General features: G+C 62.3%; 1 protein-coding gene across 5 annotated transcripts; it reads left to right on the forward strand.

Annotated features, from left to right (window-relative positions):
- Positions 1-27,283, forward strand: CIC (capicua transcriptional repressor). 5 transcript variants are annotated; one of them, XM_040252647.1, is made up of 21 exons: positions 1-76; positions 3,214-6,009; positions 18,039-18,188; positions 18,277-18,511; positions 18,612-18,741; positions 18,837-19,019; positions 19,100-19,265; positions 20,099-20,301; positions 20,390-20,615; positions 21,198-21,301; positions 21,522-22,737; positions 22,844-23,031; positions 23,400-23,521; positions 23,618-23,784; positions 23,885-24,175; positions 24,272-24,594; positions 24,876-25,129; positions 25,228-25,382; positions 25,462-25,593; positions 26,057-26,188; positions 26,292-27,283. In XM_040252647.1, exons 2-21 carry the CDS (start codon positions 3,225-3,227, stop codon positions 26,657-26,659), a joined length of 7,530 nt encoding a protein of 2,509 aa, XP_040108581.1. In that variant the 5' UTR covers positions 1-76; positions 3,214-3,224; the 3' UTR covers positions 26,660-27,283. The 5 variants fall into 5 exon arrangements, with proteins under 5 accessions (XP_040108581.1, XP_040108580.1, XP_040108582.1 ...); XM_040252646.1 differs by lacking the exon at positions 1-76 and adding an exon at positions 776-862; XM_040252648.1 differs by lacking the exon at positions 1-76 and adding an exon at positions 776-862 and having other exon boundaries at positions 25,231-25,382.
- Positions 27,284-27,602: the final 319 nt, after the last annotated feature.

Genomic DNA, 27,602 nt, shown 5'->3' on the forward strand with positions numbered 1-27,602 from the left:
TCCTCGCACCTCCCCCTTGAGCCGCTACCGCCGCCACCGAGAGGAGCCAGCAGCGACGCCAGAGCCGGGAATCCGGGTGAGTCGGGGCCCTGGGTCTAAGATGCTCCTGGCGTCCAGTGAGACTCACGAGGAACTGCCCTTTCGACTTTTTCTCCTCGCACGGGTTCTTCAGATCTCCAGGCACTCTGTCACATGGGAGTTGTAGTCTGCCATGTACTGTCGACTATGGGCCAGAGACGTAAGAAGACTATCATTCCCAGCAGGAATTGCGACCAGCCGGTCAACAAACGCTCAGGCCACGCCTTCCAAGCCTGCTCATTGGAGAGCCGGTCTCTTAGCCCCGCCTTCTTGCATTTCATTGGCTACTGTCCTTCATAGAGGCTGGGTTCCGGCCTAGAGTGCAAGACGACTGGGTGCTGTATTCGTCATTCTGAACTAAGACGGACTACGATTGGTCAACGTTGATGTCCATCACTTGTTGTAGGGCAGGACCCTAGGCTGATCGGGCGGTCGTAGGCTCAGGTTGGTGTCGGTCCCAGAGGGAGGCCGATCTTGGACTTTGGCCCCTCCCCCTCGCGCTGCCGGGTGGGCACGATTGGCTGTGGCAAGCGTCGCTCGTCATTGAGAGGCGGAGCCGACCAGGCTCTGAGTATCTATTGGCTTAGGACGGCGCCGGTCAGCGGGGTTGTGGCCGCTGATTGGCTGACTGCTCCAGCTGTTGCAGGTCCATTCACCATTTTGTGTGTTGGAGTAAAAAAAAAAGGGAGAATCGAGAGGGAGAGCCGGAGGGGGGGCGGGGAGGGACCGGACCGGACCGAGCCGGGGCCACGGCCCCCCGCCCCGAAACCCCGCTGAGCCCGAGGTGAGGGGCGGGGCCAGGGCTGACACAGGCAGGGGGGATTTGGGGTGCTGGGGGCCGAGAGGGGACAGGTGGCAGGGACGGGGAAGGGGTACAGGGGAAAAGGGGTGAGTGGGATGGTGGGAAGGTGGGACAGAGTAGAGGAAGTGGTGGGGAGAAGGAGTGACAGAAAAAGGGTGACAAGGAGGGGGTAGTGGGCAGAGACTTGGTAACAGGAATGGAGGGGTGACAGGTCTAGATCAGGGTGACAGGGATAGAGAGGGGACAGAGTTGGAGGGGGTGACAAGGAGAGGTGATGGGGAGAGAAGGTGACAGGTCCAGAGATGGCTGACATGAGAGTTACTGGGAGGAGGGGGTGACAGAGATAGATGAGGGTGACAAGGAGGGAGTGACAGAGGAGGGGGCCTAGGGCCGGGTGACAGGATGGGAAAGAGAGTGGCAGAGACGCTGGTGTCAGGAGGCCTGATGGGAGCAGAGGACATGAGACCCCGAGAAGCCTAGGCCAGCCTGGGCTTCAGGAGTTACTGCTTAGATTCTGAGGGAGGTGAGGGCCCAAGAGGGCCTTGGGTGGGAGTTATCCTGAGAGGGTGGACAGGAAGAGAGTAGGCCCCAGGGGAAAAAAAGAGGCTTGGTTTCTGGTGTGAAGAACTTGGACCAGGCAGTGTGGTTGTAGGCCCTGGGTGGGGTATGCAAAGGTTTGTGTTGGGCCCGGTCTCAGTGCCCAGGATGGTGGCCCAGCGGGTCAGTGGGAAAAGGTGGAGGTGGCTGTCCAACTCCTGGATACTTGGGTGCCTGCCCCATTGTGAGAAGCCCCGGGGCCCCCAGCCTCTGCCCGAGAGGACCCCAGGATTGTCTGAGAAGGGGCAGCCTGGGACTGCAGGCTCCTAAGCAGCAGCAGGCCCCAAGTGAGAGAGCATGAGGTCGGGGTCCCGTGGGAGCCTGAAGGCTGAGTCAGGGGTGCCTCGGATCTTCTTTGGCTTATGGTCCTGGGTCCCCCAACCCTGCCGGGGGCCCCCTTTTTGGCCTCTCAGGTTCTTTTAGTCACTTCAGAGTGAAGTTTTTTCCCTTCTCTTCTCTCAGGGCAGCCTGAAAGGGGGCGGGCAGTAATGACTGTTCAGGAAGTGGGTGAGGTTGGCCTGCTGGGCTTGTCCTGCTGTATTTGACCTTCTCCCACTTACCCCCACCTGGAGTCCGAGGGCATATTTGGGGACCAGGGGGGCCTAGTCAGCTCAGCCACCCTGCCAGAGCCAGCCCGGGCAGGGCGGGGATGCAAGCAGGCCAGAAGGGGGGTGGCTGGGCTTTTGGGTATCACGCTGGGTGCTGTGGGGGGAGGGGCAGGCTCCCATCCAGAGGGACCGTGAAACCCTGGGGTGTAGCCCTGTGTCCCACTGTGTGATGTGTGTGTCTCTGTGTGTGTGTGTGTGTGCTATGTGTGTGTGTGTGTGCGCGCTTATGTACAGCCCTGTGGTAGCACTGGGTATGAGCTCTTGCCCTAGACGTGCCCCTGCCTGTTCTCTGCCAGGATCTGGGGAGATGGCTGTACCTGGCAGGCCTGGGGTGCAGAACAGAGTGGGCGGCTGTCCCTTGGGACTTGCAGCTGCCCACTCCTTCCCACAATGCCTGGCCATGCCAGGCTGTCCGGGGCTGGGGTGGGGGTGGTAGAGAGAGGCTCACATCGCAGCCCAGTCACCTCCCTTTCTGTGACTGTGTGCTTGTACATTTGTGTGTGTGAGTGCGTGTGTTCTCTGAGCAGTGACAGTGCAAGGAAGTGTGCCCTCTGGATCATGTGACAGGCAGCACACTGAAATGGTTAGGAGCACAGACTCTGGGGCCAGATTACCTGGGTCCAGATCTCAGCTCTGCCATTTCCCAGCCGGATGGATGTGGACGAGTAGCTTGATCTCTCTGTGCCCCAATTTCCTCCCGTGTAAATGCAGCTGATGGTAGCATCCGCCTCTTAGGGCTGTGGTGAGGATGCAATGGGTTAATAAAGGCAAGTCTAGCCCAGGGCTTGGCACAGAGTGAGTGCTCCATAGGTGTGAACTGTTACTTTTAGTTGTGGTTCCCTTGGGGCAGTCAGAGTGTGTGCCTGCACCTACTGTCCTCTGCAGAGAAAGCAGAGTATGTGAGTGTTCCCAAGGAACCAGAGTGTATAGCTCAGGGCATATGGGTGCCAGTCTGTGTCTGGGTGCCAGCCAGGGGCCCACAGGAGTTGAACACAGCCAGGCAGGAGACTTTGGGGATCATGGAGTTGAGGCAGTAACCCCAGCAAGTGGGAAGTCTTGGGGGACACTGAGTCTGGGGGGTTCCTGAGGTTGCTCCCAATGATCCCTGTCTGTCCTCTCACCCAGCAGGTGGACAAAAGATGAAGCCCATGAAAAAGGCATGCACCAGCCTTCCAGGTTCTGGCAGCAGTGGCAAGTCCCCACCAGCCACCAGGGCCAAGGCCCTGAGGCGGCGAGGGGCTGGGGAGGGGGACAAGCCAGAGGAGGAAGACGACGAGGCGCAGCAGCAACAGCCAGGGCCAGAAGAGGCTGAGGAGGGCGAGGAAGAGGAAGCTGAGCAGGGTCCAGGGGCCGAGGGGCTGCCCCCGGAGCTGCAAGCCGACGACTCGGCCCCAGGCCCAGCCGAAGAACCCAAGGTGGAGGGGGAGGCGGGCCGCTGGGAGCCATCACTCAGCCGAAAGACGGCCACGTTCAAGTCACGAGCGCCCAAGAAGAAGTATGTGGAGGAGCATGGCGCCGGCAGCGGCAGCAGTGCAGCGGCGGGTGCCCCTGAAGAGCGGGCACGGACCCCCGAGGAAGCCAGCGCCCTGGGGGTGCCTCCACGGCCACCCACCTCCACGCGCTCCTCCTCCACCGACACAGCCAGCGAGCACTCAGCCGACATGGAGGATGAGCCGGCCGAAGCCTGTGGTCTGGGCCCTTGGCCCCCTGGCAGCACCAGCGGGGGCTACGACCTGCGGCAGCTGCGGTCCCAGCGAGTCCTGGCTCGGCGTGGGGACGGCCTCTTCCTGCCGGCTGTGGTGCGCCAGGTGCGCCGAAGCCAGGACCTGGGTGTGCAGTTCCATGGGGACCGGGCCCTGACTTTCTATGAGGGGGTGCCTGGCGGGGGTGTGGATGTGGTTCTGGATGCCACGCCCCCACCGGGGGCGCTGGCAGTGGGCACAGCGGTCTGTACCTGCGTGGAGCCCGGCATGCCAGCCTACCGGGAGGGTGTGGTGGTGGAGGTGGCCACCAAGCCTGCTGCCTACAAGGTCCGCTTTGGCCCTGGCCCCAGCTCCCATCTGGGCCCAGCCGCCCTGCCGCAGCCGCCTCAGCCACCACACCGGGAGCCCGAGGAGGCGGTGTGGGTGGCCCGCTCCAGCCTCCGCCTGCTGCGGCCCCCCTGGGAGCCCGAAGCCCTGCCAAGGAAGCCCCCAGCGGGCCCTGAGGAAGAGCAGGCCGAGCCCGGGGCCACCCTGCCCCCCTGCCCTGCTGCCCTGGACCCCAAGCAGCCTGAGGATGCCGAGGTCTCCAAGATCAGCTTCGGTGGCAACCTTGGGGCTTGTGAGGAGGGTGAGGAGAAGCACCCGCCCGTCCTGGGCACCCCGGCTCTACTCCCACTGCCGCCCCAGCTCCTGTCACCACCACCCAAGTCTCCTGCCTTCGCAGGCCCAGGCCGCCCGGGTGAGCAGCCCTCCCCGTGCCAGGAGGGGAGCCAGGGTGGCAGCCGGAGCAGCAGTGTGGCCTCACTGGAGAAGGGGGCTGCGCCGGCCGCCCGGGCCCGCACGCCCCTGACAGCAGCCCAGCAGAAGTACAAGAAGGGCGACGTGGTCTGCACGCCCAACGGAATCCGAAAGAAGTTCAACGGCAAGCAGTGGCGACGGCTGTGCTCAAGAGACGGCTGCATGAAGGAGTCACAGAGGCGGGGCTACTGCTCCCGTCACCTGTCCATGCGAACCAAGGAGATGGAGGGCCTGGCGGACAGCGGCCCAGGTGGGGCTGGGCGGCCGGCAGGCGTGGCGGCCCGCGAGGGCAGCACCGAGTTCGACTGGGGGGACGAGACATCGCGGGACAGCGAGGCCAGCAGTGTGGCAGCCCGCGGAGACTCCCGTCCACGCCTGGTGGCCCCTGCTGACCTGTCTCGCTTTGAGTTTGACGAGTGTGAAGCGGCGGTGATGCTGGTGTCCCTGGGCAGCTCTCGCTCGGGCACACCCTCCTTCTCCCCCGTGTCTACGCAGTCACCCTTCTCGCCAGCCCCGTCGCCCTCACCCTCGCCGCTCTTCGGCTTCCGCCCCGCCAACTTCAGCCCCATCAACGCCTCGCCTGTCATCCAGCGCACCGCTGTCCGCAGCCGCCACCTGAGCGCCAGCACCCCTAAGGCGGGCGTGCTGACGCCACCAGACCTGGGCCCTCACCCGCCACCACCTGCCCCCCGAGAGCGCCATTCCTCTGGCATCCTCCCCACCTTCCAGACCAACCTGACCTTTACTGTGCCCATCAGCCCTGGGCGACGGAAGACGGAGCTGCTGCCCCACCCAGGGGCATTGGGGGCCCCCGGCGCCGCGGGTGGAGGAGCCGCCCCAGACTTCCCCAAGAGTGACAGCTTAGACTCTGGCGTGGACTCGGTGTCCCACACACCTACACCCTCCACGCCGGCCGGCTTCCGAGCCGTGTCTCCCGCCGTGCCCTTCTCCCGCTCCCGCCAGCCCTCACCATTGCTGCTCTTGCCCCCACCTGCCGGCCTGACCTCAGACCCTGGGCCCTCCGTGCGCCGGGTGCCTGCTGTACAGCGGGACTCACCCGTCATCGTCCGTAACCCGGACGTGCCGCTGCCCTCCAAGTTCTCCGGGGAGGTGGGCACTGGCAGTGAGGCCCGGGCCGGAGGACCCGGGCGGGGCTGCCGAGAGACCCCGGTGCCCCCAGGGGTGGCCAGTGGGAAGCCTGGCCTGCCCCCACCTCTGCCGGCCCCCGTACCCATCACTGTGCCTCCAGCTGCGCCGACTGCCGTGGCCCAGCCGATGCCCACCTTTGGCCTGGCTTCCTCACCCTTCCAGCCGGTGGCCTTCCACCCCTCACCCGCTGCTCTGTTGCCTGTCCTGGTGCCCAGCAGCTATACCAGCCATCCTGCCCCCAAAAAGGAAGTCATCATGGGCCGGCCTGGGACAGGTAAGAGGTTTTGCTGGAGGGGCTGGGTGAGGGTTCATTTTGTACTGGGTGACTGGCAAAGTGGCTCCCGAGAGAGGTAAGCTCCCCACCTGGGGGGGCATTCAAGGGGAGGCTGGCCTCCCATCTGCACAGAAGTTCCCATGGGAATTCCTGTGTCAGGCTGAGCATGTGGACTTTGAAGGGTCAGTGCAGTGTTTCCAGAGGCCTCCTGGTTGGGGTCTACCAGTCAGCAGACCTTTGCTGAGAGTGCAGGCTCAAAGCCAGCCCCACCCCTCCCACCCCCCTAGAGCTGATGGGGTAAAAGAGATGGTAATCACGATGACAACTCCCATGGCCTGAGAACTGACAGGGGCATCACCATGATAAGCACTGTGAGTAGGTTATGTCTCCTAACCTCACACCCACCCTTTAACGTAGCACTCACAGCATACTGAACCTTGCTGTGAGTAGGCTCCTACAGAGGAAACTGGGAGTTTCTTGACGATCTAGTAGTTGGGAATCCACGCTTCCACTGCAGGGGACCCCGGATTGATCTCCGATCAGGGAGCTAAGATCCTGAAAGCTGCTGCATGGTGGTGCTGCTGCTGCTGCTAAGTCACCTCAGTCATGTCTGACTCTGTGTGACCCCATAGACAGCAGCTCACCAGGCTCCTCCGTCCCTGGGATTCTCCAGGCAAGAACACTGGAGTAGGTTGCCATTTCCTTCTCCAATGCATGAAAGTGAAAAGTGAAAGGGAAGTCGCTCAGTCGTGTCTGACTCTGCAACCCCATGGACTGCAGCCCACCAGGTTCCCCCGTCCATGGGATTTTCCAGGCAAGAGTACTGGAGTGGGTTGCCATTGCCTTCTCCGGCTGCATAATGCAGCCAAAAAAAAAAAAAAAGAGGAAACTGAGGTCAGGTTAGTTACTTGCCCAGGATCACGTGGCTAGTAAATCCTGGAGCCAGCCTTCAAACCCAGGCTGGCTGTCTTGTGACCACTTGGCCACAGTCCTGGGTTACAGATGGGAAGACTGAGGCTCCAGTGGGTCCTTCTGCCATGTGGTGGCAGGCCCAGGCCTGGAGACCTCATCTTCACTGCTGTACCTGGTAAATAGCACAGGTGTGGTCAGTGCCCTGGCGGGGATCCGGGGGTGTGCCGGGCATGCCTCCCGAGGTGAACCTAGTCTGGCTGCCCTCAGGACAGGGCGTGTAAGCCAGGGTTTGGAGGAGAAGTTGGAACCTGCAACCCTGGGACAGAAGAACCTCCTGGGAGGCTGATGGGAAGGCTCCGAGGTCAGAAGGAGCACAGCTGAGGACAGCCGGTGTGGCTAGCGGGCTGAGGCCAGGGGTGGGGGTGAGGCATTTCTGAGATGGGGCTGGAGAACCATCTGGCCTGGGCCTTGACAGAGCAACTTTCATGGAGGATGACAAACCCATCACTCACCCCTTCCCGAGCATCTTTTTCTTATTTACCTATTCATTTACTGTTGACTGAGGGCCCTCTCTATGCCTGGCCCTGTGCTGGTTGACGCTAAGGACACAGCCCCATCCTCACAGGGCACATGGTTCCTGGAGTAGACAGACCTGTCCCCAGATAGTGGCTGTCCAGAGTGGTCAGGGCTGGGGTGGTCAGGGAGGACTTCTTGGAGAAGGGGCCGTGAGTGCATGCTCAATTGCTTAGTTATGTCTGACTCTTTGCGAGCCTGTGGACTATAGCCCGCCAGGCTCCTCTCTGTCCATGGGATTCTCCAGGCAAGAATACTGGAGTGAGTAGCCATTCTCTTCTCCAGGGGATCTTCCCAACCCAGGGATCGAACCCCCAGATCTCCTGCATTGCAGGTGGATTCTTAACCGTCTAAGCCACCAGGGAAGCCCTCTAAAGTGAGGCCTGAAGGGTGTGCAGAAGGGAGCCTGGCAAGGCCGGCAGGAGGACCATCAGGTAGAGGGAAGTTTGTGTAAAGGCCTTGAGGCAAGAGCCAAAGTTTAAAGGAAGTTGAGTCTGCAAAGTCAAGGGCTCTAGACCGTGGGTGAGTGTTGGGATGTGTGGCTGCATAGGTGAGCAGCACATCAAAGTCAGATCATAGAAGGTCCTTCTAAGACTTGGGAACTTTATCCTGAGGGCACTAGGGAACTATGGAGGGTTGTACCATATAGGGTGAGTTCCAGCCCCTGAAACCAGGGAAGAAGGAGGTAGACGTGTGGATCTCGGTAGGAGCCTCTGTGTCTTGGGCTGGAACAAAGACTAGTGTAGGAAGAAGCCCAGGCCCTGCCCTCACTCAGCTCCTGCCCAGACCCAGGGTGGAGGACACAGGCACAGCGCTTTCCCCTCATGCTCACCCCTAACATTTGTTACATTTGTTATTTTGTAGCTGATATGAGCAAAATTCCACAAAGTGGGCACAGCAGGGATTTCTGTCCTTAGGCAGATGAAGACAGGCAGATGAAGACACTGAAGCGGAAGGACTCTATAACCATCCCCTTCAGCCCCCCACCCCCCACATGCCTGCAGCCCCCTGACACTGCCCTCACATATAGCACCGCTGGGTCATGACCCTCACTGCAACTGCGTGGGGAGGGTGACCTGGGGCCTACCAGGGTGGTCTGGCAGGGTTCCTGCTACCATTTTCCAGATGAGGAAAAGTGAGGCCCTGACAGAAACATGAGTCCTGATGGAGGTCACCCAGCCAGGAAGGGGCAGGACTGTGTCTTGAATCAGATCTCTCGATCTAGATCACAGGACCCTTGCTACCAGTAGTAAGAGTATTGAGTACCACCCATGCATGTGCCTGGCACACTGCTCAGTAAGTGCTCAGTGCACCTTTACTTGAGTCGTGATCACACCCCAGGAGCTCAGCAGGACCATTAGTTCCCCTGGACAGAGGAGGAAACTGCAGTCTCAGAGGCTGAGTGACTTGCCCGTGGTCACCCAGCTAGGAACAGGGAGAGCCAGGATTTGAACCCAGACTGTTTGGTGTCAGAGCCCGTTACTCTCAGTAATGATAACAATAACAGTACCCCGCTTTATTGAGCATATATCACTGCCCAGCCGCAGGGATGGGGCTGCCTCCTTGAAACTTCCTGACACTATGAGATAGGGATTACCAGTTTCCAGCCCTGTTGTCGGTAGCGGGAGGGGGACTGAGGTTCAGGGAGAGGAGGCCCCTTGCTGGAAGCCACCTGGTCGTCAGAACTTGTCCAGTGCCTGTCCTGGCGGTTCTGAGCCGCGCCTCCCTGACTACACCCATGCTGAGGTATCCAGGCTGCCCTCAGGTTCCCAGCCAGTGGGCCCTTTTGTTCTTCTCTCAGAGGCCTCCCTAAAGCCTTGGGAGGTAGGCACCTTGGGGCCTTCTCTGTCTTAAGGCCCAGACAGGGCAGACCATGCCCAGGGGCACAGTGAAGCTATCACCCTTTGGCCCGCCCATGCCAGGGCCTGACCCTCTGTCAGGGCAGCAGGTGTGAGGGGGTGGCCCAGGGCAGCCTGCCTGCTTCTGCCCCCCGCCAGGCATTTGCTTCCGCTGGGGGACTTGCTGGAGCAGGCGGGCCGGCATTCTCCGCATTCTGTGCATGGCCGGGCCAGCCAGCTGCCATCGCCACCTCCCTCTGACTCTTCCCGCCTGCTCCCCTGGAGAGGAAGCCGCCCCAGGGCCTACAGCCCTGGCCTAGGAGGCCAGATGTCTCAGCCTCGTGCTTGGCATGGTCTGCCTTCCAGCTCCTGGCTTCTGCCTGGGTTCCCTGTATTGACAGGCAGTGCCCCTTCTCCTGGGCCTGTCTGCCCATCTGCCTGTTTGAGCCACTGCGTATCTGTCTCTCTCTTGGGTGCCTATGTCTGTCTCTGCCCAGGTCTCTGTTTCTGCACCTGAGTCTCCCTCTGTGGACTTCTTCTGTCTGGCTTTCCCTGAGTCTGGCTCTCTATGGCTTTCCTGGTTTGTACCTCCTTAGATATCAGTCCTTGTTGGAGCTTTCATTCCACCCTCTTTCTCTTTTGCACCCCCCCTCTACCGCCCCAATCATGGGATTCTGTCTCTGGTCCAGCCTTGGCCTACCCTCTGGTCCTCCTTCCCCCATTCTTTAGACAGACCTGCTTCCCCTATCCTAGCCCCCACTCCCACTCTGCGCACATCAGGAACTCTGTTCCTCTAAGTCATTGAGAGTTGCTAAGCACCAGGTCTCTTGCTCCCTCTTTGGGGAGTGCTGGGGTAATGTCTAGGCCTGAAGGCCCCTTCTTGGTCCTTGACAAATTAAATGTCTGCTCCTGTCCTGAAAACTGCTGAGAGTTATCGGGAGCTATCCTACAGACCCATCAACACCCAAACACCTGTTCCCAAGACAGGCAGGAAGGCGGGGGCTTTGGGGGCCAAGCTAGGAGATCCGGCTGTGGGGGAGCAGCAGGAAAGCAGTTCCTCTGCCCACCCACCTGCTCGAGGGCATGACCCAGATCACCCCTACCACCCCCACCCCCATCACCTTTCAGAAGACACTTTGGTGCCAGCTGCATTTAACTGAGTCCCACGAGTAGTCCATCCCGACAGGCAGAATCTCAGAGACCAAGCAGTATCCACCCACTGTGCTTGGGTACGTTGGGAAAATGAGGCCCCAAGAAGAGCCAGGGGGGTGGCGGGGTGAGGGGGAAATCCTCCTGACTCCGCAGATCCATACTCTGCCCAGAATTTGTTTTGTCTCAAACAATAACCGCCCTCTCTCCCACCAGAATTCCCTCCTCACCCCTCTCCCTGGCCCAGGCTGAGCAGCCCTGGGGTAAAGTGGGTGGGAAAGGCATATGTGGATGCAGGCACAGGCAAGGATGAGCAGAGGGAGGCCCAGAGCCAGAGGAGGGCAGAGGAGAGAAGCAACTCTGGCTTAATGAATGAGGTGATGAGGGAGGTTCAGGTAGGCTTCTCACTGGAGGTGACACGAGCTGAAGCAGGAAGAATGAGTGGATTTCAGGGTAGTAGAAGAGAAGGGCCATCTAGGCATAGGCAGCCACAGAAGCAAAGGCCAAGAGGGGTGAAATGCATGTTCTTGAAGTGGCCAGTTGAGGCTGGAGCTGACACGGGCCCTAGGCTTGGCAGAAGGGTGCCAAGAAAGACAGGTACAGCCGAGCCACGCTTGAGTGTCAGCTCCGTGAAGAGCCTAGAAACGGTTCAGAGCAGAGGGAGAGGGTTGGATCAGGCTGTCAAAGACCCCTGGATAGAAAGGAGACCTAGCCTGGGAAAAGAGGGTGAATTACAGGAGAGAGGAGAGAAGAGGCTCTTTTGAGGTAGCAGGAGTGAGTCTTGGAGATTTCTTGGAAGAGCCCCGAGCGCCAGGCACTGCAAGGGGTCAGGCTGCCTCCTGGTGGCGGCGGGTGGCTGGGGTTGCTGGCCTGCGCATGCGCAACGCCGCGGTGGTGTGGCCCGCAGCCCCCGGCGCCCGGGCATTAATGGCTCCATTAGTGGCAGGGAGGGAGGCGCATTAGCGGCGACGACGGCGTCTGGCTCCCATTACCACCGGCGGCAGCGGCTGCACCGCAGGCGGCTGGACCCTCGCCTGCTGCGCCGCCGCCTCCGCCCGCACCCCTTTCCCTGTTCCCGCTCCGCTTGAGGGCCTGGGCCAGGGAACCCCCGTCTCCTCATTTCGGTGGAAAAGCTAATCGTGAAGCCAGGCAGACCGGGGCTCAAATCTGGATCGTGCCACCTCCTTGACTGCAAGATCCTACCCCCTTCTGAGCCTGTTTCATGCGAAGCAGCCAGAGAGAGGGTGCATCGGGGGCTTTGTGGATCCAGACCTGCACCCAGTGAGGGCCGCGCCCATTCCCGCGCCCTAGGGGGTAGGCCCGGGGCGTCTGGCCTCAGGTCTTCCCATTGGCTGCTGTCGTTCCCCCCGACGCCGATTGGTCGAGGTCTGCTCCCCCGCCCCTGCGCCATTAACCCTTGCGCGGCCGCGTTATCGGGCTGGGTGGGGGACCTCCCCCCCAGCAGACAGTTCGGGTGCCAGCTGGCCCGCGCCCCGCCGCGGCCCGCGTGGGTGTCAGGCCGGCCGGGCGCCCGCCCGCCCTCCCAGCACAAAGCGGCTTTGTGGGGCCCGCCAAGGGCTGGCTGGGGGCCAGGCGGCGAGTGGAAAATCTCGTGAGCGCGGGGCTGGGGAGGAGAACGCAGGGCGGCGCCCCTTCCTCCGCCCAGGCAGTGGCGCCTCCCTCAGCCCGCGCGGACCAGCCCTTTCAGCCCCGGCACTTGTACACTCCCCCCTGACTCCTTTTTCTGCCCCCAAATCCACATCCCTCCCTCCATCCTATCCCGCTCATCTCCCAATCCCTGGGGAGCCTCCCCCACACCTCTCGCTTGCCTCTCTTTCCCTTCTGGTCCCCCTGCCTACCCCAGCCCCACTCACACTGACTCACCCCGGCGCTATTTTTAGGCCCCCATCCCTCCCGAGCAGCACCAGCCCAATCCTGGGCTCGTTCCCCAGGCAACCCTGGCCGTCGCCGACTCCGCCCGGGGTGGGTGGGTGGGTGTGTATGTGGAGAGCGGGTGAGGGGAGCTGGGGACACCGGGGTGGTGAGCCGAGGCGGGGACCCGGGCCTGGAGAGCAGGGTGGGGAGCCGCAGGCGGCAGGGCGCGGTGCCTCTTGGGCTCAATAAACGGGGGCCCGCGAGTTCAGGGCATGTCTGCCTGTCCCTCAGTCTGTCAGCATCCCTGGCTGTGCGCCCCAGGGCTCTGGGCAGGCCTCAGCCTGTGCCACCCTGGGTGGCAGTTGCTGTCTCTGTCTGGGCTCCCTGTCCCCAGGCTGGGGTGGAGTGGTGCCCTGGGGATTGTTTGGGGCCAAACCTTTTGTGGAGTTGGTTACGCGGTAGTTCAGGGGCGAGCTGCACTGTAGTTCTGCCCAGTACCTGCTCTGAGTGAAGGGTGGTGAAGCACTCCCTCTCACATGGGGCTGAGGGCCTGGTTTGGGGAACCTCCTCAGCATTTTCCAACCAGGGAGGCCCCAGTTAGAGTTGGGGATGGCTGAAGACACGGAACTGCTCCCTCTTCTCTACTCCTAATCACCCTCACCCAGGGTTCCTCCATTCCAAACAATGGAAACTAAGTATAGGGCTGGCCCAGTGCCCAGGGCAGGGGGGCCCTTCCCGCCCGGATTCCGGCCCCTCCCTTCTAGGCTGGGCCCCCACTTGGCTGTCCCCTACCCTGTAAGGGGCCTCTTCCCATCCCTCCTCTGTGGGCACTGCCTTCTACCAGATGTGCAACCCTCCCAGATGCCTGGGGCCCTCTTTCCCTCCTGTGCCAGGCTTAGCTCTTTTTCTCACGCAGCAGAAGTGGGGGTACTGGGGGCAGGGTTCCTCTGAACTCAGTCCCTGAGCTGCATTGCAGTGGGGAAGGGGTTAACTTGCCAGGAGGTGACTCACCGGTGGGGAGAGGAGGGGGCAGCCATGGGGAGATAGAGCAGGCCACATTGATTTCAGCCTTGATTTCTGCTTCACATTGCAGTCCCTGGGGCAGTGAGGTAATGGAGGGTCTGAGTCTGGGGCTGCATAGGGAGGAGGGGGTGGTCACCTAATAGTCCCTCTGTTGGTCTCTCCAGGCTCACAGCCAAGAGTCTGGCCCTGCAGTCACTGGAGGTCAGAGGACTACAGACCTCCCCTTTCCCTCTGGGCTCAGGTTACCTGGGTTTTGCCCCCTCTCCATGCCTTCATCTCTGTAGGTGCAGAAGGCTGGGGAGAGTTTGTGCCTGTCACTGATCCCACCTGTGTAGGAGCTCAGTCTCGGTCCATCTGAGCCTGTGCAGTCTTGACCTGCCCAGTTGTGACCCCAGGCCTCTGCCTTCACAGGATGTGACCTCAGGGCCCCTCTTACATGATCCAAGGCCACTGCCTCTGTGCCTGGTAGGCCCCAGACCTTGTCTGTGACTCTTTGTGTACCCTCTGACTTTTCTATAGTTCATGAGTTTCTCCGAATCTTTGAACACATTCCCAGACCTTTGGGTTGGGAGTCTCTGCCTGTGTCCACCCTGAGGTTGAATTTTCAGTAGCAGAAAGAGCACTTGAGTTGGAGTGCTGGGCTGTTATGTCCCAGCTGCATGATCTTGCACCATTTATTGTTTCTCTGAGCCTCACTTTCTCATCTGAACAATGAGCATAATAAAGTGTACTTCCCTAGTGGTTGTGAGGTTTCAATGCACAGGGTCATACATACAAGCTCCCCAAACGGAGCAGCCCCAGTGTTAGCTTCCCCTCTTCCTTCTTCTGAAAAGAATGACTCACAACCTAGAGTGGTGGCCTCCTGTGTTACACTGTGAGGTGGAGGGTCCCAGGTGGCCGCTAAGTGTCAGGTAGGGTTGCTCAATGATGGCGAACAGCCATGGCACTTTGTATACCTGATGAGCCAGGGTACTGAAGTAGTGCTCACTGGGGTAAGTTTATATAGTGTGTGGGGTCAGTATGATGGCACTTGTGAGAGTTACCTGTGTTGGGGTTGGGAGTGCCAGGAAGGCCACGAGTGTTGGTTGTGTTAGAGGGACATAGGGTGTGTGCAGTGGACAAACAGTGAGTGTGAGGAGGTGTAGGAGATAATTTTGCCTGTTTAATATGTTGTGTGTTTGTATGATGATTCACAGGGATGTGTGAGGAGTATATGCTTTGATAAAGCATATATGACAGGGCATGTATGAAATGGGTGATGTGAAGAGGATGGGTGAGAACGAGTGTGTGTGACTGTGGGTGGGGCATGATGGACGGTTAGTATGGGAGGTAGTACATTATGTGAGGAAGTGTTCTAGGTGTGTGACTTCGTGTGAGAGTGTAAGAGGGAGGGTACATGTGACCCTGGGGTGTGTATAAGGTAAAGGGTGTGGTAGGAAAGTCTGTCAGGAGTGTGTGTCTGTCTGTCTGAGTTTGTGACTGCTGTTGTGAGAGTTGGTGAGGGCTCAGGGGTGGCTGGCCCAACCCTACACGCAGTTCGTCTGCCTTGCGGGGCCGTGCGCGCCCCAGGTGGGCGTGAGGGAGGTGGGCCGAGCCGCGCGTGAGCGTGTTCCTCGCGCGGACTGGACACACACAAGATACCACCCACAGCCCCGGGCCTCTGCAGCACGGCGCCCCGAACCGCCCCCCTGGCTCGGTGCCTTTACTGCAGTGCGCCCTCCCTGCCGCCCTCCTCCCGCGGTCCCGCCCCGGGCCGGCTTGGGTCCAACCGGAGCCCGCCCCGCCCTGCTCTTATTTGCATATGACTGACGTTCCCCCGGGGCGGCCAATGGGGGCGGGCGCGGCGGGGCCTGACCCGCGCGCGGCGGCGGCAGCCAATCGATTTGCGCGCGGTGGGCCGGGCTTGCGCGGAAGGCCGCGGGGGAAGCGGGGAAGGGGCGGGGGGAGGTGCGGCGGGGGGAGGGGAGCGCGTAGTAGTGGCGGGGCGGGGAGGCGGCGGTGGTTCGGCGCGGGGCTCGCTCGGAGCGCACGGACGCACGCACGCTCGTCCGTCTGCCCGCCCGGGGCCGGAGGCCGACCCCGCGCTGAACCGCGGGCTCCAGGCCCGGAAAGGCGGGGCGCGGTGCCGGCAGCCGGGGCGCGCGGGGCCAGAGCCGTTACCCGCCGGAGCTGCGAGGGAGGGAGGGAGCGAGCCAGCGAACGGGGAAGGGAGGGGGCCGCCCCCGCGCACGCGCGCCGCGCCCCGCCCCACCTGCCCCGCCCGCCCGGCTCCGCGCGGGAGGAGGGAGAAGGAGGGGGCGGTGCCGATGGCCCCGGTGCCGCGCGCCCCGTGACGGCCCCCGCGCGCGCCGGGGGGCGGGGCGGGGCCGGCGCGCTCTGACCTCCCCCCGCCCCCCGGGCGGCGGGAGGCAGGCGGCGTTGTGCGCAGGCGCGCCCGGCAGAGACCCCCGCGTGGGGCGGCCGGAGGGGGGCGGCGTGGGGGGGGCATGTGGCAACGGCCTCCAGCTCCCCCCGGGCCCGAGCGGCAGCGGCCGAGGAGCCGGCGGCGGGCGGAACGGCGACGGCCGCTGAGGAGGCGCGAGCCCCGGCCGGGCCCCCCCGCGCCGGACCATGTACTCAGCCCACAGGCCCCTGGTGCCCGCGTCCGGCGCGGCCTCCCGTGGCCTCGGCATGTTCGGTCAGTAGCGCCTGGGCCCTGGGACTGCAGGGGTCAAGATGTCGGGGTGCTGAGTGCAGAGTAATGGTGATGGGGTTACAGTAAGAGAACGGTGGCGGCAGAGTAGAGGGGAAAGTTACAGAGCTCGGCTGGGCCAAGTGGTTAGTGACGGCAGGTGGGAGTGTAGCAGAGTGATAAGGGTGCAGAGTGGGGCGTAGCTGGGGACAGTTGTGGGGTTTAGGTGCGGGGTGGAACAGGTATGTTGTCATAGGAGATGAGGGGTGCAGAGTACCTTGGTCGAGAGCATGGGTTAGAATCGTAGCAGTGTGATACCTGGTCCCAGGTGTGAAACAGAGTGGGGAGGCGCTGGGGGCTGTGCTTGAGAAGTGGGCTAAGGACAGGTCTTGGGTCTGTGAGTGAGGCGCTCTCTGCTCAAGAGTGATGTGTTTGTGGTGTGCTCTTCAGAGAGAGGGCTAGACCCAGGAACCTGGAGGGTAGTGCTCTGGGGAGGAGTTCAGGAGGGACAGGACCAAAGGACGGTCCTCCCATTGTCTGCTGGGCCTCTTCTTTCTCACCCAGCAGATCAGGAGGCAAGATCTTTGTGAAGAGAGGGACCTGTCCAGGTCTCTAGAGGCTCTTGTGGGTTTGAGGGCCCAGCAGGCTTGTGGGGCTCCAGGGCCCCAGTGGTGGGGATGGGATTTTCATAGTATCTAGAGTCCTCTCCAGCGCCGGCTTCTTTGTCCCTCTCCTGTTGCCTTGATGTCTACTTCTTGTTTTGGCAGCATCTCACAGAAGCAGATCTTGAGGCCAGTGTCTCCCATAGGGGCTCCACGAGGATAGCCTTCCGAAGGCATTGGCGGGGGGGAGGTCAGCTGAGGTCAAATTGATCTAGATCATGGGGAGCCTGGAGTGATGGGGACTGGGGCTAGGGCGTTTTCCTCCTGTCTTCATGGTCTTCCCCTAGCAGGGGCCTTTTCTGTGGGTTCAACTTCCCCCAGGGAGCTGGCAGTAAGAAGGAGACCCACTCCCAACCTGGGCCAGCCCCAGGAGTCCAGCCACGAGTGGGCCGCAGCCTCGGGCTGGCTCTCTTATCACCCAGCTCCTGGAACAGAAGGTTGGCCCCTGGTGCGGGAGGTACCTTCCTGTGGATATTCTCAAGGAAACACCTGGCGCTGTTGCCTTGCCTGGGCAGGGTCTCGTAACAATTCTGTTGTCTGCTCTATTGTCCCTGCCTTTTCTTCTGAGGAGCTTACCACACCCTCCCATCTTTCTGGGCAAGAGGGCTGGCCACTATACTGGAGGAAAGCACAGGAGTTTCAAGTGAGGGAGGCGGGGAGGCCTCTTCACAATTAGTAGACTTCTCTCTGAGGAGAAAAGAGAAGGATACTGGAGCCACCAGTGCCCAGCCGGGGAAAGGCAGGTCTGGGTTGCTGGGGTGTGTGGTAGGGGGAGGGAGGCAAGGAGAAAGGCCTGAGATCCCATGCCCTGTGGGTAGTGAGGAGAGGAGGGAAGGAGAGGAGTGGGAGAGGAGGTTGGGCCATCTGCCTCAAGAAAAGAGAAAGGGAATGTGAGGCCAAGGTGAGGGGCTCTGTCGGATGAGGTGAAGTGACGGGAATAGGGTGCGACTGGGGGAGGGTCTCCAGCCTCGCACAGAGAGTGAGATGGCATGCAAACATGGCCTGGTTTGCGACAGGAGCCAGTCGTTCCTCTGGCCTGGTCCCTGGTGGCAAGGCTGGTGGAGGTAGAGGTGGGGGAGGGCGTGGGGTGTGAGGACTCTTTCCCTGCTTCTGTTTTCGTTCTTATAAATCTAGAAATCTGTCAGCGAGGAGCTCTTCCTGAGTGATGTCACACGCCTGAGCCCAGGGCGCTCTGGGATGGGGGAAGAGGGTGTAAAGAAGAGGGGGCGGCACCTTGTCCAGGGTGGAAAAGAGCCTGCTTTGGGTGGAGGGGGGTGTCAAGGCCCGGCTCTCCTGCCGCACCGCTCAGCCGACTCCTTCCCACAGTGTGGACAAATGTGGAACCTCGCTCTGTGGCCGTGTTCCCCTGGCACTCCTTAGTCCCCTTCCTGGCCCCCAGCCAGCCTGACCCCTCTGTACAGCCAAGTGAGGCCCAGCAACCTGCCAGCCACCCCGTGGCCTCCAACCAGAGCAAAGGTGAGGGGCGGGGGGCCGTGGGGAGGCCCGGGGATGGGGTCGGGATGGCCCCGGAGCCCTCTGACTTCGCTCGCCGCTCTGCCCCCAGAACCTGCTGAGTCGGCAGCCGTTGCTCACGAGCAGCTACCCAGTGGGACAGGGAATGCTGACCCAGGGCGGCCCCCAGGAGCCACATGCCCTGAGAGCCCAGGGCCCGGACCCCCCCACACTTTGGGAGTGGTGGAACCTGGGAAGGGCCCCCCTCCCACCACGGAGGAGGAGGCCCCCGGACCGCCAGGAGAGCCGCGACTGGACAGCGAGACAGAGAGTGACCACGACGATGCGTGAGTACCCTGAGGTCTGGGACCAGGGGAGGGGTGTGGCTGGAGACTCGGCTCTCCCTGTCCCTGCTGCTCTGTCTCCATCACATCTCATTCCCCATAGCTTCCTCTCCATCATGTCTCCTGAGATCCAGTTGCCCCTGCCACCCGGGAAACGCCGGACCCAGTCCCTCAGCGCCCTGCCCAAAGAACGAGACTCATCTTCAGAGAAGGACGGACGCAGCCCCAACAAGGTGTCTCATCTCCACCCATCCCCAGCTCACCTTGAGGCCACTCAAGCCCAACCTCCGGGTTCTAACAATCCCTTGTGGGCCGGTGTCTTCTGCAGCGGGAGAAGGACCATATCCGGCGGCCCATGAATGCCTTCATGATCTTCAGCAAGCGGCACCGGGCCCTGGTCCACCAGCGCCACCCCAACCAGGACAACCGGACTGTCAGTAAGATCCTGGGCGAGTGGTGGTACGCCCTGGGGCCCAAGGAGAAGCAGAAGTACCATGACCTGGCCTTCCAGGTAACGCCGCCACCTCTCAGCTCCTCAGCTTTCTCTGGTTGGGTGGATGAGTGAAGGATCTCCCTGCTCTTTCCTGCTAGGTGAAAGAGGCCCACTTTAAGGCCCACCCAGATTGGAAGTGGTGCAACAAGGACCGGAAGAAGTCCAGCTCAGAGGCCAAGCCCACGAGCCTGGGGCTGGCAGGAGGGCACAAGGAGCCGAGGGAGCGGAGCATGTCGGAGACAGGCACTGCCGCTGCCCCCGGAGGTCAGTGAGCCCCTCTGCCCTCTTCCCTCCTGTCGGCCACCAGTCTCCCCTTTGCTTGCTCAACCCGCTTCCCCAGAAGCTCCTCTCGGCTTCATTCCTTTTGATCCCCTCACTGCAAAGGCCCTGACACTGAGCTGTGGTGAAGGAGTCAGGGAGGTCCAAGGAGGTTACACATGCAAACAGAAATCTCAACATCTCAGTGTCATTTACTGAGCATTTACTACGTGACAGGCACTTCTTAGAGCATGTCTAGCATTCAAAACCAAAGCCCGTTTTGCAGATGAGGAAACTGAGGCTCAGAGAGGCAGAATCACTTACTCGAAATCACAAAAAACTAGGAAGTGGCCGAGTCTGAATTTAAACCCCAGCTTGTTGGCTCTCAGGGCTGCAGTCAGAAAAGGCCCTTACTGGCTACTGCTGGTGACTGAGGGTGTCTACAGAGTGCACTGCCCTGAGGCACTTCTCTGGAGATCCCTTGGGTTCAGGCCCACAGCCCTGCAAGGGATGTTCCTTTCGCTCTGAGACCAAGGAACAGAGGCTCAGACAGCCCAGTGGCTGTCGGTTAAGCAGCGCCGCACGTACCTGCCTCCAGGCTTTTCTCCCTTCAGAAGGGCCACCTCCCAGGGAGCAGTGGGCTCATTCCTCGAAACCCCAGAGGACAGGAAGTAGTGGGAAATGCTGGGCTGGTGGGTGGTGCCTCTCTTCTGTCTGGTGGCCCAGGAAGTCCAACCTGCTTCCACCCAGTATCTAGAAGTATCTGTGGATGTTTTGGCCAGCCTAGGCTCTGGTAGCAGGCTTCCTGAATGTAACCCTGTCTCTTTCCCGCCCTGCAGTGTCTTCAGAGCTCCTGTCTGTCACGGCCCAGACGCTCTTGAGCTCAGACACCAAGGCTCCAGGGAGCGGCTCCTGTGGGGGAGAGCGTCTGCACGCTGTCGGGGGACCTGGCTCAGCCCGGCCCCGCGCCTTCTCCCACAGCGGGGTCCACAGCCTGGATGGTGGGGAGGTAGACAGCCAGGCGTTGCAGGAACTGACTCAGGTCTGGAAGGCAGGCCACAGGGGTAGGGGCGACGGGCAGGGAGGGAGATGACTGCCCTGGCTGAACTCTCCCTGCACTTGTCCTGCAGATGGTGTCTGGCCCTGCATCCTACGCTGGTCCAAAGCCCTCCACCCAGTATGGGGCTCCAGGCCCCTTTACGGCGCCTGGGGAGGGAGGCACCCTGGCAGCCAGTGGACGGCCCCCACTGCTCCCCACCCGGGCCTCCCGCTCCCAGCGTGCAGCCAGTGAGGACATGACCAGTGATGAAGAACGCATGGTCATCTGTGAGGAGGAGGGGGACGACGATGTCATTGGTAAGCTGTCTCAGGACCCAGAGTCCTAGCCGGGGAGCAGGAGGCTCAGGTTGGGAAAGTAGGTGGAAATTTGGCTCAGGTCCTTAGGCCCCTTTTTCTTCCCTTCCCCATTTGTTTGTAATCCTGGGCCTGTTTAGTTCAGGCCCTACCAAGGTAGTCTGGCCCTGCCCTCGAGAAGCCCCAGGTCAGGGACTTCCCTGGTGGTCCAGTGGCTAAGACTCCACGCTCCCAATGCAGGGGGTCCAGGTTTGATCCCTGGTCAGGGAACTAGATCCCAAGTGTCGTGACTGAGACCCAGTGCAGCCAAATGAATAAATGTTAAAAAAAAAAAAGCTGCAGGCCAGACAGGAAGCCTGAGGACACCAGCGTGGCCGGGCCACTGGGGCATAGGGTCAGGTGCCGTTTCCTGCTCTCAGGTTCTGGCGGCAGGCAGGTGGGCACACCTGCGCTGAGGAATAGCATTCCTGGACAACACTTAGCCAACACAGGGCAGAGCTGAGGCCAGAGCCAGGCTTCAGACCCTCCGTTCTGGGCAGCCCTGCGCCCAGCCCTCTCCCAACACTGTTGTGTCTGCTCCCTCAGCTGACGACGGCTTCGGCACCACTGACATCGACCTCAAGTGCAAGGAGCGGGTGACTGACAGCGAGAGTGGAGACAGCTCTGGGGAGGACCCGGAGGGCAGCAAGGTGCGGGCTTGGGGCTTGCTGTTGTCTGGTCCGTGTGTCCTGGGAGGGAGAATGTTCCTTTTCTGTGTGTCAAAATGGGGGCAGATTAGGGCCCAGAGAGGGCGAGCTATTTGCCCCATGGGCGTCTCAGCCTGGATGAGTGGAGGCCTTCCATGGGCCTGGCTACCAGGCAGGACGTGGAATGGGGACATGCTTGTGTCTCCCTTTTCCTTCCACTCAGGGCTTTGGCCGGAAGGTGTTCTCGCCTGTGATCCGTTCCTCCTTTACTCACTGCCGTCCGTCGCTGGACCCTGAGCCTCCAGGGCCCCCAGATCCACCTGCAGGCTTCGGCAAAGGCTATGGGCCCACCTCCTCTGCGTCCTCACCTGCTGCCTCCTCCTCCTCAGCCGCCACCTCCTTCCCACTGGGCTCAGGGACCTTCAAGGCCCAGGAGTCAGGTCAGGGCAGCACCACAGGCCCCCTCCGTCCCCCACCCCCTGGAACTGGGGGCCCAGCAACACCTTCCAAGGCCACTCGGTTTCTCCCCACGGATCCTGTCACCTTCCGTCGCAAGAGACCTGAAAGCGTGGGCGGCCTGGAGCCCCCAGGCCCCTCCGTCATCGCGGCGCCTCCCAGCGGGGGAGGAGGCGTCCTGCAGACACTGGTCCTGCCCTCAACCAAGGAGGAACGGGAAGGCAGCGGCGCGCGCGTGCCCTCAGCCCCAGCGCCCTCGCTGGCCTACGGGGCCCCAGCAACCACCCTGTCCCGCCCGGCCGCCACCATGGTCACCAATGTGGTGCGGCCTGTCAGCAGCACTCCTGTGCCCATCGCCTCCAAGCCCTTCCCCACTCCCAGCCGGGCCGAAGCGTCTCCTGGTGACACAGCCGGTGCCAGGACTGAGGCAGTCACTGGGTCCCGGGCACCGGGGGGCTCCCCACTGGGCGTCAGCTTAGTGTATTCGGACAAGAAGTCAGGAGCTGCCACCTCCACGGCCCCACACCTGGTGGCTGGGCCCCTCCTGGGCACTGTGGGGAAGGCACCAGCCACTGTCACCAACTTGCTGGTGGGCACCCCGGGCTATGGAGCCCCAGCGCCACCTGCTGTCCAGTTCATTGCCCAGGGGGGCCCTGGCAGCGGGGCGGCTGCGGGCTCGGGGGCCAGTGCTGGGAGTGGGCCCAATGGGCCAGTGCCCCTGGGCATCCTGCAGCCGGGTCCCCTGGGCAAGGCTGGGGGCATCACCCAGGTACAGTACATTCTGCCCACGCTGCCCCAGCAACTGCAAGTGGCACCGGCCCCTGGGACCAAGGCAGCGGCGCCCGGCGGCCCTGCCCCCACCACCAGCATCCGTTTCACTCTCCCACCGGGCACCTCCACCAATGGCAAAGTCCTGGCTGCCACCGCACCCACTCCTGGCATCCCCATCCTGCAGTCCGTACCTTCCGCCCCGCCCCCCAAAGGTGAGGCCCGGGCCAGGCAGCACGAGGCGCGGGCAGCACGAGGCACGGGCCCCTGGCTGCCTCCGCTCCTGTGTGACCACCTGCTCCCCCATCTCTCAACTTGCAGCCCAGTCAGTGTCTCCTGTGCAGGCCCCGCCCCCTGGCGGCTCAGCCCAGCTGCTGCCTGGGAAGGTACTCGTACCCTTGGCCACCCCCAGCATGTCAGTGCGGGGAGGCGGGGCCGGCCAGCCACTGCCCCTGGTGAGCCCGCCCTTCTCAGTACCTGTGCAGAACGGTGCTCAGCCACCCAGCAAGGTAAGGGCACCTCTGGCAGCCCCAGCTGTCCCTTGCCTCTCCCTTCTGGGCTTTGGTCTCTGCGTCCCGGGGTTTTTGTGTCTGCCTGTTCGGTGTCTTCCTTTTCTCCCCTTTGGTGTTTGGGCCTCTGTCTCACTGTCTGGCTTGATGTCTCTGAGCGTCTTGATTCTGCCCTCATCGTTTGTCCCTTGTCCCTTCTCTGTCTCCAGCCTCTTGCTGCCTTCTTTCCCTTGATTTCATCTTCCCTAGCCCCAGCCCGATGTCTCCCTTCTGTGTCTCTGCTGAGATCCAGCCTCCAAGGTCTCAGGCCTCCCCTGCCTCACTCTGGGGCCCCAGCTCAGCCCCTCCTGTGGTTCCCTTGCTCGCAGATCATCCAGCTGACTCCGGTGCCTGTGAGCACACCCAGCGGCCTGGTGCCGCCCCTCAGCCCGGCCCCACTCCCTGGCCCCGCCTCGCAGCCTCAGAAGGTCCTGCTGCCCTCCTCCACCAGGTATGGCAGTTGAGCCCTCATCCGGGAGTCAGCGCAGGGGAGGGTTTCAGGGGGCCGGCCCTCCTCACACCTTCTCCTTGCCTCTCCCTACTGCAGAATCACCTATGTGCAGTCAGCAGGGGGGCACGCACTGCCCCTGGGCACCAGTCCTGCGTCCAGTCAGCCTGGAACAGTCACCTCGTATGGACCCACAAGCTCAGTTGCCCTGGGCTTCACCTCGCTGGGGCCCAGCGGCCCCGCCTTTGTGCAGCCCCTGCTTTCAGGTGAGGAGTGGGCCTGGCTGGCATCTGGGGACCACGGGTGGGGCCGAGGCAGCCCAGGCCCTAACTTGGTTCCCTGCCTCTGCTATCTCTCTCTCCACAGGCCAAGCCCCACTGCTGGCTCCTGGCCAGGTGGGCGTGTCGCCCGTGCCCAGCCCCCAGCTGCCTCCCACCTGCGCAGCCGCTAGTGGTCCCGTCATCACAGCATTTTACCCCGGCAGCCCCGTACCCACCTCCTCAGCACCCCTGGCCCAGCCATCCCAGGCTCCCCCAGGCCTGGTCTACACTGTGGCTACCAGCACCACCCCACCTGCTGCCCCCATCCTGCCCAAGGGCCCACCGGCACCCACTGCTGCCACCCCGGCCCCTGCCAGCCCTTTCCCTAGTGCCACAGGTGGGTGTCAGGCCAGGTAAGGGCGGGCTGACTGGGGGGACCCAGGGGATGGGTTCCTGTCAGGCCTGGCTCAGCAAATATTCTCTACACCCGCAGGCTCCATGACCTACAGTTTAGTGGCCCCCAAGGCCCAGCGGCCCACCCCTAAAGCCCCCCAGAAAGTAAAGGCGGCCATCGCCAGCATTCCCGTGGGCTCCTTCGAGGCTGGTGCTCCTGGGCGGCCAGGCCCTGCACCCCGGCAGCCGTTGGAGCCTGGCCCAGCCCGTGAGCCCCCAGTGTCCGAGTCAGAGCTTGAGGGGCGGCCAGCAACACCAGCCCCTCCACTGCCCCCCGAGACCTGGACTCCCACAGCCCGGAGCAGTCCCCCGCTGCCCCCACCTGCCGAGGATCAGACCAGCACCAAGGGCCCTGACACCATGGTGAGTGCCCAGCAGCCTGGGGGTGGCCACCACTGCTTGACTCTGCTCCTCTGTCCCCTGTCTGCCCTTCTGTCCCACCCCTCTTCCCTCTACCTGTCTGAACCACGCCCTTGTGGGTTCTCCTCTGGCCTCGGGCTTGTTTGTCTGAACGACTGGGTCCTGCCCACAGTTCTATATCTCAGCGGTCAGTATCCATCTCTGTGATCCCTCTCTGTTTCTGGGTCTTGACCTGGTGAGTCTGACCCCAGTGTTCTCCATCTCCTTCCCCACCCCACCCCCAGGCCAGCAAATTCCCCAGCTCGTCTTCAGACTGGCGTGTCCCTGGGCTGGGCCTGGAGAGCCGGGGAGAGCCTCCCACCCCTCCCAGTCCAGCCCTGGCTCCAGCCCCAGCTCCTGGTGGCAGCAGCGGCAGCAGCGAGGGCGGCAGTGGGAGGGCGGCCGGGGACACCCCCGAGCGCAAGGAGGTGGCTGGTGCCAGCAAGAAGGTGAAGGTGCGGCCCCCGCCCCTGAAGAAGACCTTTGACTCTGTGGACAAGTGAGCATGGGCTGGGGGACCGGGCGGAGTGTGCGGGTTGCTGGGAGAGGGGGCAGCTGCAGGCAGGGGCAGAGGAGGTGACCCTGCCTGCTCTCCAGCAGGGTCCTGTCGGAGGTGGACTTCGAAGAGCGCTTTGCCGAGCTGCCCGAGTTCCGGCCTGAGGAGGTGCTGCCCTCGCCCACCTTGCAGTCTCTGGCCACCTCCCCCCGGGCCATCCTGGGCTCCTACCGCAAGAAGAGGAAGAATTCCACTGGTAGGCAAGCGCCAGGCGCCCGGCGGGGGAGGGGGACAGATGGGGGCCACAGCCCCTGAGCCTGCTTCTGTCTGAACAGACCTGGACTCGGCCCCCGAGGACCCCACCTCGCCCAAGCGCAAGATGAGGCGGCGCTCCAGCTGCAGCTCGGAGCCCAACACCCCCAAGAGTGCCAAGTGCGAGGGCGACATCTTCACCTTTGACCGCACAGGTGCCGGCGTGGTGGCAGGCAGAGCTGTGGAGGACCCAGGGCCTCCAAGAGGGGTGGGGGTCTCAGGAACAGGGTTAAAGGTCGGAGAGTGGGCCGGGAGTCGCTGAGAGCAAGGACAGCAGGCCAAGGGTGGGTTGTGGAGGTGTTCTGTTTTGTTGGCTGTGCTGGGTCTCCGTTGCTGCACGGCCTTTGTCTAGTTGTGGCGGGCGGGGTCTGCTCTCTTGTTGAGGTGCTCAGGCTTCTCACTGCAGTGGCGGCTTCGCTTGAGGCAGAGAACAGACTCAGGATGCAACGGCTTCCGTAGTTATGTCTCGGTTCTGGAGTTTCACAGGCTCCTAAGCTCCCATCTGACCTTGGGCAGGTTCCCTCTCTGAACTCCAGTGTGAAACAGGATTCAGTGAGGGCTGAGTGGACCCTTGCACGGTGGTGGGAGGCTTGACCGGGCTCCCTGTGCTGCTCACAGGCACAGAAGCGGAAGACGTGCTCGGGGAGCTAGAGTATGAGAAAGTGCCCTACTCGTCACTGCGGCGCACCCTGGACCAGCGCCGGGCCCTGGTCATGCAGCTCTTCCAGGACCACGGTTTCTTCCCATCAGGTGAGCACAGCTGGGAGTCTCAGGGCGGGGGACTTGGAGGGGGCCTACCTACTCATCTCACCTTGCCCTTCTCCCCCTCCCCACCTGCCCCTGCTGCCCACAGCCCAGGCCACGGCAGCCTTCCAGGCCCGCTACGCGGACATCTTCCCTTCCAAGGTCTGTCTGCAGCTGAAGATCCGTGAGGTGCGCCAGAAGATCATGCAGGCGGCCACTCCCTCAGAACAGCCCCCGGGAGCTGAGGCCCCCCTCCCCGGACCGCCCCCCACTGGCACTGCTGCTGCCCCTGTCCCCACTCCCAGCCCCGCCGGGGGCCCCGACCCCACCTCACCTGGCTCGGACTCTGGCACAGCCCCGGCTGCCCCGCCACTGCCTCCACCCCCCGAGCCGGGGCCTGGACAGCCTGGCTGGGAGGGGCCCCCCCAACCCTCACCACCCCCCTCTGGTCCCTCCACAGCTGCCACAGGCAGGTGAGGGGCTCCTGAGAAGACCCCAGACCCACAGTACCCCCCTCAGGACATGGACAGTATGTTAGGTGGCAGGAATGGGGGGGCAGGATGGTTGCCTCCTCCCCAGTAAAGCCATTTCGTCCTTTCCAGTTGGGGGCGAAATGAGGCCTGCTCCCTTGTCTACCCACTCCCCCGACAGCTCCCCCCCTGTGACAGGGGGGCGACTGAGGGGAAGCGGGGCACAGTCTCCCTCCACCGAGCCCCTGTACATAACCTGGAGCGTGTTACCTTCAGACCTTTTCACTTGTACTTTATGCAAAATGGCTCGTGTGAGGGCTGCCAGCTGGAGGGTAGTGTGGGCCTCGGGCCACAGGGAGGTGCCTGTGGAGTAGGGGGAGTTCATGTACCCCTTTTTTCCCCAGAGGGGCTGGACTCAGGTTAGCTTGGGGGTGGGGGCTCCTGCACTTTGCCACAGGCCGGGGAGGGTTCTCTCCCCACCCCCTCTGCCCTCCCAACTTGGGTTGTACTTTCTAAGAAGGTGATTCCCCCACCCTTGTCCCCATCCCCAGAACAAAACATGTTGATCATGTGCAATATTTCTTACTGTGCTGAGAAGACGCAATGACCGAGATTAAAGCTGTTTAACACACCTGTGTGGCTGCCAGCTCTCAAGGGAGAAGGGACGTGGGTCATACCAGTCTGGCCCCCAGATGGCCGTGAGCCCCCAACCACTTTGAGGGGCGGGGTACCATTCCAGGACCATCCCCTACATCAGTGGGACCTGGTGGGCAGTCATTGCCTACTCAGCCATTCGGCCAGGCATGGTTGGGGTAGGCCTCTGACTGGGTGCTGTGAGAAGGGCAGTGCACCCTTGATGTTCCAGGTGAACTCTCAAGGTCTGAACCAGGGCAGGCACTGGGTGGGAAGGCTGGTGGGATCAGAGTACTGCCCTGTCCCGTGACCCCTGC

This window comes from Oryx dammah, unplaced genomic scaffold (genome assembly GCF_014754425.2).
Source record: "Oryx dammah isolate SB20612 unplaced genomic scaffold, SCBI_Odam_1.1 HiC_scaffold_13, whole genome shotgun sequence".
NCBI lineage: Eukaryota > Metazoa > Chordata > Mammalia > Artiodactyla > Bovidae > Oryx > Oryx dammah.

Bases quoted from the DNA above. Each gene is read 5' to 3' on its own strand.
- CIC (XM_040252647.1), top strand. From the start codon at position 3,225: ATGAAGCCCATGAAAAAGGCATGCACCAGCCTTCCAGGTTCTGGCAGC. The intron at 18,189-18,276 runs GTGAGGGGCGGG...CTCTGCCCCCAG, and splicing joins GGCCTCCAACCAGAGCAAAG to AACCTGCTGAGTCGGCAGCC. The intron at 23,032-23,399 runs GTAAGGGCACCT...CCTTGCTCGCAG, and splicing joins GTGCTCAGCCACCCAGCAAG to ATCATCCAGCTGACTCCGGT.